Source organism: Seriola aureovittata, chromosome 2 (genome assembly GCF_021018895.1).
Source record: "Seriola aureovittata isolate HTS-2021-v1 ecotype China chromosome 2, ASM2101889v1, whole genome shotgun sequence".
NCBI classification, from domain to species: Eukaryota; Metazoa; Chordata; class Actinopteri; order Carangiformes; family Carangidae; genus Seriola; species Seriola aureovittata.
In genome coordinates, this window is record NC_079365.1 from 12,771,474 (window position 1) to 12,786,752 (window position 15,279).

Genomic DNA, 15,279 nt, shown 5'->3' on the forward strand with positions numbered 1-15,279 from the left:
TGATGACGTATAATTAAAACCAGACACAAATGGCATTTGGGAGAACTTTTCCATGATGTTCTGTAGTGCAACTTGAGTGTGTAGGTCATGTGATGTCAATTTTGTCTGACAATCATTTTTTTTGTGGACTCCTGGATAAGCAGTAGAAAAAAAGAACCAGACCTAACGAGCTTTTAAGGTATTTTGGAAAAAAAAAAAAAGTTTATTAATTTAACAAGCATACAAAACAACAAATCATTTTTTCAAACTACCAATGCAGTTTCAGTGCAATTCCAAAATATACATTTTCAGCAGGGCATGTTAATCAAAGTTATTCACGTCAGAAACAGCCATTTAAATAATTCTTTTGATTATCATTTGACAGTTGTCCTAGCCAGAGGAAGCTCGCAAGTGATACCTTCATGAGGTAAAACTGTACACATCCAACCTTTTAACGTACAAAACAAAGCACTACGTCACAAATGAAATATTAAATACATGAACAAAAACATAAGTACTATAGCACAATACAAACCAACGCATTTGTAAACAAAATCTGTAAACAAAAAGGAAGTATGTGGTTATAGATATTTGGTTTGTGGATTTAATAAATACATAGCTGATGCACTGTATCCTATCAGTTTACCACATAAGACAGTATTTGGTGTGCACGTGTAGCAGACTGTCAGTTATAACTTTAAAGGTGAAGGACGTGAAATTCTGGACAAAGTTTTCCCCCTCTATGTGTGTTTTCCCACAACTAAAGGCTATAGCATAGATAAACACAGAGGCCAATTATTGATTAAAAAACACCAACTTCCTTTATCCTTTTCCTTCAGGTAAGAAGTGACATTCTAAGCTTGCATCTTCAGAAATCCTTGCCGAGAATACAGGCAAGTCTCATTCACTCACAGAAAGACTTACTTTAAGACAGGATCATAGTATTCGCAGGGCACAGCAGTGAAACAATAACAAGAGCTCGAGGATGGCACTGCCAAAAAAGGACTGATTTGAGTTAAGTCCCTTATGACTGGAGGATGCTGAAACTTGTGTCTGGCACAACAGGCTGACAAAAAGGCCTGGTCATTTAGTGATGACCAACTAACATACAGCATCATCTCCGAGTCCACAGCTTGACAAAGGTTCTTTCTCTGCAATCACAGCATCAGTAAGGCCAATAGAACACTGAGGGTTGAGGGTTTTGTGGCCAGCTCTACTGACTTAAGCCTAACTTCACCACAAATGACTTAAAAATGTGTAATGCTCTTTTATAAACTGGCTAAAAATGACATAAGTATCTTTTTAGAGGGGCAGCAAGTCTGTAAGCTCAATATCGATACGTTACATGATTCTTTGGAGTTGACTTTTTCTTCTCATTAGATGCTACAATTATGCTGCTACATAAAACTGAACAGTGGTGTAACAAAAACAGTGCATGGACATTAAAATCCTTTTAGAACTGTTTTTATAATTTTGCCTAATAATCCACATTGAAAAGCTGTGGAGTTGCGCAAAATCCCACCTATGTTAATTTCCATCCTAGCTTTCCTATATCATTGATCGAGTAACGTTTTACTTTATTTGAACTCTTAATAAAAGTAGGACTTTAAATTCGGCTGCTCCAGGCCTTTGTGGAAGCACGCACTATGCATAAGTTAGCATGTTAGTATCTCACGCTGCTACAGTCAGATTCATCTGGGTGTTAAACACATACTGCTGCTGTCAGGTGTATAACAAACACTATATTAGCCTATCAAAACATATCATTTGTAGTTTGTCAGATTGTAATGCAACCTAAATCATATACGCCCTTAAAAAGCAAGGAACTCATAGATATATATATATCATTCAGTAATTGTGCTATTTCTCCAATACATGGGATTCAAAAAGCACTCAAACGTTCAGTCAGCACCCAGCCACACAGAGAGAATACAAGCCTTTAAGACATGACTGTTAATGGGAGTTTTTGCTTATTACAGCATATTCGAATGTACAGATTACTGTAGAACTGCCATCAAAAAGAAAGTAAGCGAATTGCGGTCATCTCATCAGAAAATTGGACTTAACGTAAACAGCATGAAAAAAAAGCACAGCATTCACTGGTAAGTTCCACTGACTTATCATACCACACTCCCAACTTCTCATGAGGCCAATCAAAACCATGAGCTCAGTGGAGACTCTAATGAAAAGTAGAACGCACTAGATTAAGGAGTCTAGTTGTCTGTTATTTTCAGTCTACTTCAGCCACATGTTTTATAATAGCCCACGCAAATATACAAAAAGGAGAAAAAGAGAGAGGAGAATGTGTGTGACAGTGTGTGTGTGTGTGTGTGTGTGTGTGTGTCTGTGCTTTAAATAGTGAATAGTGATGAGAAAAGACATGTTCACAGGTTAAAGGGTAATTCGCCACTGAATTACATAGGGCCAAACACTTCTTACTTCCATCTTAAAACTGTGGAGCATGGTGTGTTTATGCCCACACCTTAGTCAGTGATGTCAAGACAGGTGTTCTCCATCAGCTGTCAAAGGCAAAACACCTGCTGTGACATCACTGTTTGGGGTGTGGAGAGAAGTGCGCCATGGTTTAATATTTTAACTCATGCAGAGCAGTAAAGCAGCACTTTTCAACCCTTTGTGATTCAGTTCAATTACCCTTTAAGTTTTCTCTTTTCTCTCTCATCTCAGCATGGTTTGTACACTCTTGTAGCTCCACCTCTCAAATGTTGGCCCTCTAAATCTCTCACATTGTCCGCTTCCCTCTCTACCTAATGCACTCCTCCTCTGACGGGGTTTCTGATTCTTCGTTCTCACTGTCATCAAGCTCGGGAAGATCTCCCCACAGGAGCAGATTCAGACCTGCAGACACATTTGGAAGGTGACAAAAGCTTATAAACACCACAATTAACAGACTGAAATTCCGGTTGTTTCAAGGGGGAACTTATACTGACCTGTCGCATCCAGTCTGTTGAGAGTAGACACAGCATCGCTATTAAACATCCAGAAATGGCCGTTGTTACAGGAAAGCAGGCAGGGTTTACACGGGGCCACAACATGATAGCCCACAACATTACCACTGGGGGGGGGGGGGGGCGAGAGAATAAAGAAGGAACATGTGTCAGCACTTTACTGGGGTCACTTCTGAAAAGTGCTAACTCCACTAGTGGGCGTCTATTATCTAACATATTTGTTTTTGCCCTGTATACAACAACAAAGGCCTGGGAATACAAAAGAGGTTCCATGAAGCCTCACTGCAAACCCAAGCTTTATGTTAAAATCAGAAATGAATGACAGATATCAGAATTTGTTTAATATCTTTGGACTGTTGGCCACACAAAACGAGATGTGAAGATTTCAACTTGTGATGCACATTTTTGACTACTTTCTGGTGTTCAATTGACCAACAGATGAAACAAGATGACAATAATCAGATAAATCAACAATGAAAACAGTTGTTAGTTGCAGCTCTACAGGTGCATATTATGAAAAACATCTATATAGGTTGGACTTCCTTATTTGTTGTGCTAACTGTAGTGGCTGTGCTTTTTTATTTAACATCTCATCAGCAGATGGTCTTCCTAAAGAAAACCCTGCAGGCTACAAAAGAGCTTTACATACCACTTGAGACATGCAATGTCTCTCAGTTTGCATTTGCAGCTTTCAGTAGAGTAGCAGCTGGCCACAAAGTCAACAGTTCTTGGGGGAGGGTGCGTGTAATGAGAAACAAACATGGCCATGAAAGATTAAAACCCACACTGATTTCACATTTTCATGCAAACAAAACCTGATAATCAAGGTTTAAGCTCCAATACTCTGTCCCTCCTATCACTGTACCTCTGCATATTATCGGTGAGCTTCAGTTTTGTTAAGTACATCTCGCCCTGGCAGCAACAGCAGACATAAACAAAGGCTAGCTAAATTAGCACTTACCTATTGGGAGGTATGTCAGTGGAAAAAAGCTCAACTTCAGTGTCTGCAAGAAGCACTGCTTTCATGCCTCTCGTGCAGAGCAGACTGTCACAAAAAATGCAGTTCACCTGTGTCACACACTTGTTTTTGAAATTAGCGTTGGATGTAGACATTGTTGTCCTGCTAAAATGGACGAACTCGCTCGCTGTTTCTGCCCCCAGACAGCAAATGCAGCAAAAAAAAAAAAAAAAAAACCAAAACAAAAGAAAACACAAGAATCGGGAACTGTTATTGCTCACTATCCGTTCAAATCCGGATAAAAACAATCGATCTAAGGTTAACTTCGCAGGCGTTAACGCTAGCTGTAACGTCCTTGTGCAAACGTTAGCTTTTCCCTAACGACAAAACGGAAGGCAGCTAACGTTAGCTTGTTGAACAAACGCTCGGACGAATATCTATTTCCGCGAGACGATCTCTATATAAAAGAAAACGGTAAGCTATATAATTGATCGATACGCGATATCGGCGAATAACTAGCCCGTTTTACACGACTGGCTCAGCATCCATTCAGATGCAGTTAACAACTAACTGAATAGCTGTCAGCTTTGTTTACAACTTCCTGGTATTTAAGGGCACTTCCTGAAACTATCTTTAAAAGACCTATGACTTGACTTTGATTGGATACACTCCATAGTAACTGACACCATTGGCCGCCTCCATTACAATGTCTAAAACTGACTGGTCATAAATTAGAGAAAATACGCCCACATTCAACGGTCCTGAAAGCCAATTGGTATCATCCGTGTCATTCAAATTCTGTTTCACCAATCGTGGTGTGGGAAGAATTGCTCTCGTCCTATAAAATTAGGCGGGGCTGTAGTTTTTTGTCGGTGTAAAAAAGAAAGAAAGAGAAAGAAAAGCTGATGCCTTGACGTTTAAGAGGAGGGATACTTTCTTAATAACCTGTACAAATGTTTTATGGTACAAATTCTTATCGTCCAAACACAAGACAAGGTTAATGTATTTCCATTGTACTGTCAGTGAGTCTAGATGACTAGTTATGGAATTCTTTGCTAGCAAGCTAAAGCTAATGATAGACTCTTAGACTAAGTTTGGGCTAATGTTACCTATAGTGGTAATTTGCTGTTTATGCCAGTTAGACAGTCAGTTAGTTAGTTAGTTAGTTTGCTTGTTTGTTAGAAGTTTTACAGTCACCTAAACTGAGCAGGGGGACACATGTCAGATAGCTTGCCTCCTGTCAGGAGTGTTAGTGAAAGACAACTAAGGAATAACGTTATCTTATAAATATTAAACCCACTTTTCTTTACTTTGCCCACCCTGGAATACATTATCCCCACATTGCAACTGGTCTATCATCCTACGAGAAATTATGATATAACTATGTGAGACATATCAGTTTTGCTTTTTTGTTTTTGAACATCCCTGTGATTATACTGCCATTGCCATACATTTGAATGAAAATTTAATTGAAACTGCAGCAAATGTGGTTCATACCCAAATGAATCCCATCCATGTGTGTATCTGCCTGTCCTGCGCATTGGGGCTGACCAGCAGCCAGCCCCTCCATCTCCACTCGGTTCCTTCTCTCTCACTTCAGGAGAGAGGAGGGGAGCAGCTTAGTTTAGTCAGACGGAAGGGCTGCTGCGAGACCGATTCCCGTTCAAGGCAGACACACACAGGCACACATATATATATATATATATATATATATATATATATATATATATATATGTTTATATATAAAACTTTTAGAAGTGCTGACTGACAAGCTATTACTGTTTGGTTTTAAGGGGGAATGAATCTTCTTTCACTTGAAGTTGTTTGCACCATAACCGGTTTTGAAGAGGAGTTGAGGCGCGGCAGCGGATGGGAACATACAGCAGCAGCAGCAGCAGCAGCAGCGCCAAACTCACAATGCGCCCGGAGTGAACAGAGGCAGGGAGACAATACAGATCCGCGGGCACACTGAGGAGCTGCAATCTCTCATCTGGGCTCTATTTTTCGTTTCAAAACCTCTTCCAGAGTGGCATTTCCTTCCTCCAAGGCTGAATTATTGATTGATTGATTGATTGAGACAAAATTGACTTCGCAACGAGAGCAAGTGGTTTGATCTCCAAACTCAGCCATGACGTCTCCGGCGAAATTCCGAAAGGACAAGGAGATAGTGGCCGAATATGAAACTCAAGTTAAAGGTAAAACTTTTTAAAACATTTTCACGTGTTAAAAGATGGGGCAAGCTACATCGATGTAGCCTTAAATCTGTGCTTTCTTACTATATGCTGTGTTTCCCTTGACTTGGCTGACTGCATGGTTGTCGTGGACCCTCACCTCTCCTATCAGGCGTAAAGGGTACGCTTGCTTTTGTATTTCACCAACCGTTTGTGAAGGTTAATTGTCACTGTGCGGACGTGGCGGATCGATAATGTATCGGTAATTGCAATCTTAAATAGAACATCATGATCAACGTGTCTCCAAGCGTGTGATCGCTCGCCTGTAACTCAGCACACAGATGGCCAACAAAGACAGGGAAAAATCGCTCAGAAACCGGCGTTGTTGTCCAAATGTGGCCTCTATATGGTCTGTAAAGAAAAGCTTATGTGAAGGTGGTGTGTGTGTGTGTGTGTGCGTGCGTGTGTGTATGTATGTATGTCTAAGTGTGTGTGTGTGTGTGTGTGTGTGTAGACTACCCAGAGGGCTGGGGTTTCGACATGGAACAAGGCAGGGCGTTTTCTCTCCCTCTCTGTCTCCTGCGTGTCTGTTCTGCTGGTGTGCACTGCTATTCGTTCATGCTGCAAATGTGTGTGTGCGTGTGTGTGTGTGTGTGTGTGTGTGAGAGTGCGCGCGTGCGTTTCTTTAAACTCAGATAGCAATTAAATGATCAATTTGTGCTAACGCTTGTCCATTGATCACAGCCCATTGGTGTCGCTTCTGCCGGCGATCAAGGACGTGGGAGAGCAGATTGTAATGGTTAGAAAGGGGCGTTCAGATGTTAACTGTTTGCTGGCCGATTGGTGTGTGTGTGTGTGTGTGGTGTGTGGATGTTTTTGTTGTCAGGCAGGCACACTATTTGGCTGGGCACTGACAGTCAGGGTGACAGCCGTTGCTTATCAGATCTACGGTTTTAGTGGCATATATAGTTGGCTGGGAGGGAGAGGGTAAGCACAGAGGTGGCAGGAAGAAGGAGAGGGATGCGACAGAGAGGACAGGATATTGCCCTCCTCAAGAACAGCATGTTTCCACTACTCCTGCAATGCCAGATCACTAGATAAGATGGGACAAGATGACTACTTTTGTCATCATTACATCTACTCATTTACATTTTGGAACAGGACACAAGTCCTCTCCCCAGCCCTTTCTTGATTTTGTCACCTCACCGCCCTCCTGTTCTCCTGTGCAGCCGCTGTCTCCTGTGACTTTGTTTGATAGGGCAGCAAGTCAGCGAGAAACAAAGTGGTTGTTGAGAGAGTTATCATAAATCACTATGTTGTCATACTGGAATTCCTGGTGTTAACGTACAGATGGGTGACAAATTAAAGGAAAAACCAACATCAAGTGTTTTAGTAAGGTGTGTATCCGCCAAAAGCTGCTTTAATGCTGCATGGCGTAGAGTCAGCAAGTTCCTGGAACTCTACCAGAGGTATGAACATCAGTCTTCTAAAAGATTTTCAGATGTGTTCATTTGAGTTGACATCTGATGACTATGAACGCCACCACTATTGAGGTCAGTTTCATATCTGAAAACCTAACAGTCATCCCTGTTTTCTCTGATTTGTCACTTTATCTTTACATCTGCACAGCAATCTGCACTGGGTTTTGATTTGGTGGCATATTCTAATGGTTAGTCCTGTAAGTTAACCTAATGGACAGAGCAATCCAGGGCACCTCGACTCAGCTCACTGTGGACCACCTCTTATTAACTGCTTCTTCTTGTTTACTTGCCTATCTGCAAACTTAATTTAGCTGTCACCACAGTGACATTAGTGTCATTGTAGACTGCTGTTTATGCTTGGCGGCCTGTGTAAGGCCTTCTGCCTGTGCTACATTCTGAGAGCTGTCTGCTGTTTGTCAGACCGTGGACTTAATGTTTGTCCATCGACCCTCTGCATTGATTCCTCCTGTCAGTTACTGCACTGCTCCCTAGTGAACAGCTGTGTTGGACTATCTTTCCTTTCCTCACTCTGTCCACATTTCTTTCCACATACCATCTTCCCCACCTGGAATGAACAGACGAAAGGGTAAACCTGCGCATCCACATAACTGTTTGAGGTGTATGTGTTTTTCCATCTGCCGAGAGTCGTCTCTAGATGCTGTGTGTGTGTGTGTGTGTCTGCTGTGACATTCCCAACAGTCTGCCTTCTGTGGGAGACACAGACAGTCTGTCATTACCCCGTGCACTGCTGTTAGAGATTCTCTAATGGAGGGTATCAAGCAGCAATACATGAAGCAGCTACATATCACATATGCCTCTCTTGTATTTGCTGAAACATCTTTGATAGCCGTGCTTCATTGTTTCAGTCCACCTAGCTAAGGTGAGAGACATACCTGCACGTCTCCTCTCTAACCAGCCAGCGGGAATAGTCTGAAGATGCTGCAGCCATACACAGCAGCATCATGGGCGAAAATAAATGTAAATCCTCCCATGGCTTACATTCATAAAGCTCTGCAGCAGGAGAGGAAGATGCATGATACACTGTAACATGTACACATTCGCACAGAGAAGGGCCTGACAAAATAACTCAAGCACTTGATGACTACATTTGTCCTAATTATTTAAGACTCTCCCTTGGTATATCAACTACTATAATTATATGTTTTATTTGGCATTGATTGAACACTTCTGCAGCACTGTTATGCTTTCCTGTAGTATTATGTACTCCACTAAAGCACCATTGTACTCCATTGTAGCACCATTGTACTACATTCAAAATAGTTATACGTGTATTTCTCATGCAGTATGCCGTGTACAACATTTGGTGATAATAACATGGCATTCATGCTCAACGTACTCTGGAATTCTGGCGAGATGCCTGAGATGATTTACCCTCTTAAAATGGGACTCTGCTAATGCTTTATGTTTTTAAAGTTTGAAAACACACACTTTGTCTACCCCCCTGTACCTATCTGAAGAAAAAAAATAAAAAAATGACTGCTCCTTAAAGTAGTTATGGGAATGTCATTGGACACTATCACCTCACACTGTTGACGTGGGAGCTGAAAAATACTGCATGCTTGAACACCACCATCCTTTTCTCAGTCTGTTTTTCTCACAGGCGGAGTGCTGATACTCTAATATGGGATTCTGGCTGATGCAAGGAATGTTCCTACTGCTCAGGAAGAGGGTGTGTGTGTGTGTGTGTGTGTGTGTGTGTGTGTGTGAGTGTGTGTGTGAGAGTGTGAGAGAGTGTGCATGTAGAAAGACACAGATCGACTGAAAGGTGGAAGAAGTAAGATGGCGAGAGAAAGACGGAGAAACAGAAAGAAGGAGAAAAATGGAAAAAGAAAGTGAGACAGATTTAAAGAGGGATAGGAATGTTGTAACACAGACGTAAATGGTTACACAGCGCTGAAATGGAGTTAAGGAATGAGCTTATCGCCCGCCAGTCGTAGTTCACAAAGCACTTACTTGGAATTGAATCCAGAAAGCTACTTTTGTTTTAGAAAGACTCCAAATTACTCTGAGCCTTGTCACTATTATAGGCTTCATTACGTTTGACCATTCAGTGCACATCTACCAGCTATCACCATCCCTCGTTTACCAGTCTGAAAGCTCGCTATATTGATTAAATGGAAAGCTTTAATTCAGGCAATGGGAAACATTTGAGTGGAAAATTAGGGAGTGCTGAGTCTTTAAAAAAAATTTGACAGATGTCACATTTTTCAAGTACATTTTGGCTCCGTGCCTCAGCATCTGTTAGTGTTTTAACGAGTGATTCCCTTTGCAAATAGTTAGCATTTTTACAACTGATGAAATGTATTGATTATGGTGGTTTCTCAGAAAATACAGTGAGGTATGCATGGTCATTCAATCTGATGATGTTCTGAATAACTTATTGATTTTGAGACTAAAATCTGACGGCTCAAAACACACAAAGAAGCAGGCAGTATCTCCAAACAGCTCTTAGCGATTGTAATTTTCCAGACTGGCTAATGAACTCATTCAGCTCTGCAGGTAGGATGTCAGTCTCTCTCTCTCTCTCTCTCTGAAGAGGGATGAGTGCCTGTGGCTGCAAACTAAAACTGTGTCTGCCTGCATGTACTTTACCAAGCTGCCAGTTTATAAGGCAGCCAGAGAAACATGATTTTGGATAAAGGGCCGCTTAGAATTGCACACAATAGAAAAGTTGGTGACACGACAAGAGGTCTGTCTGCATGCACGATTGTGGGATTGTGTGTGTATGTGAAGCTCTTTGTCTGGCTTATATTTCTTTTTTTGCAAGTGTATTGTGGCTGATTGATGCATATTTGATCAAGAGGAGAAAAAGGGATCCTCTGACATAAATGGCAGGGAGGTTCTGTTTCTTGATACAGTAAGAATCAGAGGGAAGAAATGACAAAACAGAGGGAAGATGGATGCAGCATAATTGTTATTTTAACCTCTTTGCCACTGGTGCTCTCACATCAGCCGTGTGTGGTTGGAAGGATGTGGGAAGACATCTTTAAGCAAATCAATTAGGAGTACATTTAGGGCTTTGTGTGTGTGTGTGTGATCTTTTTAACAATCCCTTGTCAATTAGGCCTGGACTGTATTGACTGAGTCCAGTGGTGCAATTACCAACCACAAGTTAATCGCACAAGTTGGTATTGTTTAGTCGCTATACACTGTGCAAGCGTGTGGATGTCTGTCAGAGTGTGTTGGATCTGTGTGTTTTGTACTGTGAGATGAATTAAAATTGCTGACAGAGCTTACAATAAGGAAGGATGTTTGTGTAAAACTGAGGTTCAGGAGTCCGGCTGGAACACACACGGATTATACAGGGAGTGTGTAATGCTTCCTGTTTGGGCCCACGGCTGTGACTCCAGTCAGCACACTAGCCTCTCAGAATAGAAAGGAGTGGAGAGAAAAAATTAGTTTTTCTTTTTTTTTTTTTTAAGAACAAAAATTCTCTATTCCCTTTGATAAGTCACAATAGAACAATGTGTTCCATACCTGGTGTCCCATTGTCTTTTAGGTGAGTGTATAAACAGTAACAGTGGCTGTGTGCTGTGTCAGCACCAGAGTCGACGTGGCTGAAAACACTCATTGATTTTCTGTTCTCCTCTACGTATCTGCTTCCTCATTCTTTAGCATTCAATATGACAATTTACTACCGAGCTGCTGCGGCACCTGAGTGAAAACACAATTTTCTGAGACTGAGTGCTGAGTTGGCCTCCTTCTGTGGCGACACACACACACACACACAGAACGCTGGCTATAAGTCAGTGAGTGTGTTATTGTGATTTGGATTGTGATGTGTAATCCATCTCTGCCTACCCCCTTACATTCTGGATACAGTTAATAGATGAGAGATAAAAAGAGGAATGTCTGCTATGATAACTGTAGTTTCTACCACCATGATATGCAGATGAACCGGAGAGTTGTACAACACCCACAGCTCATTAACGTCGGTGTCAGAGAAATGAAGGGATAGATTGAGGGGGGCTGGAGAATGAATGGAAAAAAAGAAAGAAAGAAATGTGGAGGAGAAGAAGAAGAAGAAGAAGAAGACAGCCAGTAAAGCCGAGTGGGGTAAGGTCAGAGTTCAGCTGCTAGATGACTGCCGTTCATTGGTGCCAGATGTTCCAGATGCTATGATTGGGCAACAGATGTTCCGTCTGCTCTGGTTGGCTTATCCTAACACTGTGGCTGCTATTAATTCACTAGACCTTCAGCACTGAGGCATGTTGGGATTGGCTGAAATATTCCCTCCCTCTTTTCAGGTGATTTCTTCTTTGATGTTGAAGGGGTGTGTGTGTGTGTGTGTGTGTGTGTGTGTGTGTGTGTGTGTGTGTGTGTGTGTCCGTGTCCAGTCAGTGGGTTGCTTCTTACTTTGACATTATGCAACACGATAAAGCTGATGTCATATTTATTCATCAAAAACACACACCACACACACAGACAGGCTGTCTAGTCTGGCAGACTTTGTTGTTACCTGCTGAAGGTTTTTTTTGCATAATGTCAAGTGTAGCATTCTACTCAGACAGTTGGCTTCTGTCAGATGAAGATGAGAGGTATAGATAAATACCCAGAAAGGACATGTTTAGTTTACCATCACAGAAGCTTATAAACCATCAAGTGTTCACATGTTATAAGCTGGGACCATTTAATTCTGGGCATTTTGCTCAAACAATTAACTAAACATTCATCAGAACTGTTGCAGGTTAATTTTCTTGTTGTTTCAGCCGTTTCTGCAAAATATATATGATCACATCGCCCAACCCTGTGTGTGTGTGTGTGTGTGTGTGTGTGTGTGTGAGATTTAAGCCCATAGTTAATACAGAGGCCTTGACCCCTGTTAGGGTGCCTCATTCAAATTTCACTTTCTTTATCTGACACTCACTCACACACACACACATACACAGCAACAGCAGAGCAACCGGTGAGAGTGTGTAAAAATGTAAAAAGCAGAGCCGTACTCTGGCCTCCCCCCCCCCCCCCCCCCCACACACACACACACACACACACACACACACACACACACACACACTTCTGTCTGTCAATCCCCTACTCCCTCTCCCTCTTTTTCAATCTTTCTCTCAGCCTACATCCAATGAACAATCAGACCATTGTGAAAAGAACTGCTGGTCTTCAACTCAAAACTCTCTGTTTTTCTCCCCCTCTCCTTCTCTGTCTCACTGTGTTTCTCTCTCATGATGTTTGTCAGTTGTGATGAAATGTGACACACAGGTTTTCGTCACGCGGCCTATGGCAGTTTAAACCAATAATCACCACTTTATGATTTCAGCATATGCGACACACATATTGTGTGTGCATGCATGAGCCTCTGTGCCGGACGCTGACCCACAACCAGCTGAGAAAGAGGATGTTTGTGTGTCTGTGTGCGTTGGTGAGAACATCTTTAAGAACAGAGGGATCTATATAAAGCCGAGCAGGGCAGAGACAAAGCACACTCATATCCTCTGTAAAACAATCAATTTGTAGAACAGACATCCAGCTGTAAATAAATAGGAGAGAGGCAGAAAGAAGGGAAGGGGAGAAAACACAACAGTAGAAAGGTTGGATAATGCTCCCAAGGGACGCCAGAGGAAACAGGTTGTGTTTGAACAGCCCTCATACATGGCCAGAGAGCAGGAGGAGAAAAAGCAAGGAGCCTGACCAAGGAGGGAAACAGGAGGAAGGGGGGGGGCAAAAAGAAGAAAAGAAAAGGAGAAGAAAGAGAAGGAGGGATCTGGGAAACATGCAAGTGACCTGAATAGAGAAAAGAGACTTTTTGAGAAGTATAAAGGAGGGAAGAAACCCCGCTACTCCCAGACTCTATAATCCATCTGCTCGATTTACTATATTTGTGTGTTACAGTATGCACTCGTATTAGCCTTTTCACTCCCCATCTCCGTCTCTCTCTTCCTCTCTCCTTCCCCCTCCATCAGCAGCTTCTCTCTGCACGTAGGCAGAGTTGGTTGCTAGGGTTACTGAATTGCCCCCATTTTTCTGGGTTTGTGAGGAGCAGAGGGAAAATGAGAAAGAATAATGTAGATTTGTTTCCCCTGTAGGCTCTGGCTAATCAGGTTACCACTATACACATATACACACAATTCCATTTTGAACCTTCAGACCTTGGTCTTTTCAGGTTTTCTTTCCCTTCTCTGTTGCTTTCTTGCTTTGCACTTCTGTTCTCCTTAATTGATCTCCTCCACCTCCTTTATTTCTTCTTTTCATCGCTTTCTTTCTCCTTGGTGTCACTGCAGTTTCCTCATCTCCCTCAGGCTGTGGGGTGGTATGCTCTGTGTGTGTGTGTGTGTGTGTGTGTTTGTGTGTGTGAGATAGAGAGAGACATGAAGCACAGCGCAGTTTAATTAAAGGAAATTCTGAATCGTTGCTGTTGTTTCTTGAAAATAATTCTGCTTGTCATTGATGTTTCAGGCTTGATATTTATGAAAGCCTGAGGTTGCATTTTAAACTTGCATTAGCATCAAACGTCGTAAATGAGTAGCAACTGAGAGCTAAGAGGTTGGGTGGATTGTGCTGGTATCAAGGAGAGAATTTCATTAGTGTGTGTGTGTGTGTGTGTGTGTGTGGTGTGTGTGTGTGTGTGTGTGTGTGTGGGAACTGAGCGATCACTGGATGCTGGCACTCACCATTCGGGTTCACACCTCTGCTAATGCTGTTTTAATGAAGCCATTCATCACCTCTTCTCAGCTGAATCTGCATCACTTACACACTCACACACTGCCTCTCGCTGTTCTCTCTTCTTTACTAATGTGTGTGAGGACACGGTGTTCTTCCCCCTGGTTGCTATGTGGATGCACCAGTTCTATTTTAGTTGTTCCCAGCATCAAAGCTGCTCTGGTGGAGATTTCTCCCATTTTAACTCCCAGTGTTTGTTGCCGCACATATGCAGACTTAGAGAGGCTCGGATAAAGTGCAGAGTCCTAGCTTTACTTTAAACCTACTTTCAGTGTGGGAATACTGTAGTTTTCTTTCCCACAGTCATCACACAGACACACTTTTTCTACAGTATGACGATAAAACCGGCACGCTCTCCTGTATGGCTAGGTGGCTGCCCTGAAGAGGAGCTCTGCTCTGGTTCTGAAAAATGTAGGAGTCAGCCCTTCTCTCCCTGCCCTAGTCCCCTCATATCCCCTCACCTCACACTCAAACCAGTCGCACTACCTCTACACACAACCACACACACCACTTCTACAGTGATGATGGCTGTGTGGGTATTGTTTGTGTGTGTGTGCTGTTAACATGCGGACCTCAGCTGGAGGTTACATGGAGGTCACTATTACCTTGTTATGTAGCAGCAGGAAGTAGATGTGGAGATCAAACCTCCTTCCTCCCGTCAGCTTCCGTTTCACTCGACCATGTGGTTCAGCTTGTGACAGAAGGCCCTGCGGTGTACAAACAACAAAACGGGCATGTAGACATATGTGGTCCAATAGCTATGAAGGGTAAATGTCGTACATACCGGACACAGTGACATGAATTAAAACCTGCATTAGTGGTTGATCTGAACTTTAAAGTCTCAAAACCATCCACCAAACCATGGGTTGCACATGGGTCCGGTACTCTAAAAGTGAGGCTAATTGAATGTTTCTTTGACATACCAACAACATTTAAACAATGATTTGAAACACAAGAGCCAGCGCACAGTGTGAGTGTGTGGGCCTGCGGAGACAACTGAAACTGAAACATTTCTTTATTGGGTAACGAAC

General features: G+C 42.3%; 2 protein-coding genes across 4 annotated transcripts in view; one reads left to right on the forward strand and one right to left on the reverse strand.

Moving 5' to 3' along the window:
* Nucleotides 1-2,293: 2,293 nt before the first annotated feature.
* fam72a (family with sequence similarity 72 member A) lies at nt 2,294-4,522 on the reverse strand. Of its 2 annotated transcripts, XM_056364622.1 has the most exons (4): nt 3,907-4,521; nt 3,595-3,672; nt 2,928-3,052; nt 2,294-2,835 (listed from the first exon to the last, which is right to left on the reverse strand). In XM_056364622.1, exons 1-4 carry the CDS (start codon nt 4,056-4,058, stop codon nt 2,741-2,743), a joined length of 450 nt encoding a protein of 149 aa, XP_056220597.1. In that variant the 5' UTR covers nt 4,059-4,521; the 3' UTR covers nt 2,294-2,740. The 2 variants fall into 2 exon arrangements, with proteins under 2 accessions (XP_056220597.1, XP_056220600.1); XM_056364625.1 differs by lacking the exon at nt 3,595-3,672 and having other exon boundaries at nt 3,907-4,522.
* A 1,041-nt stretch (nt 4,523-5,563) lies between these two features.
* srgap2 (SLIT-ROBO Rho GTPase activating protein 2) overlaps nt 5,564-15,279 on the forward strand; it is a 53,292-nt gene continuing 43,576 nt past the window's right edge. For both annotated transcript variants that reach the window (XM_056395531.1, XM_056395540.1), the window contains exon 1: nt 5,564-6,098. In XM_056395531.1, coding sequence (XP_056251506.1) covers nt 6,032-6,098 — 67 coding nt within the window. In that variant the 5' untranslated portion in view covers nt 5,564-6,031. The remainder of the gene's footprint in view (nt 6,099-15,279) is intronic.

Coding starts and splice junctions, on each gene's coding strand:
- fam72a (XM_056364622.1), bottom strand. CDS start 4,058: ATGTCTACATCCAACGCTAATTTCAAAAACAAGTGTGTGACACAGGTG. Junction 3,053..3,594: donor GACATTGCATGTCTCAAGTG/GTATGTAAAGCT, acceptor CCCCCCCCCCAG/TGGTAATGTTGTGGGCTATC. Junction 2,836..2,927: donor CAACAGACTGGATGCGACAG/GTCAGTATAAGT, acceptor ATGTGTCTGCAG/GTCTGAATCTGCTCCTGTGG.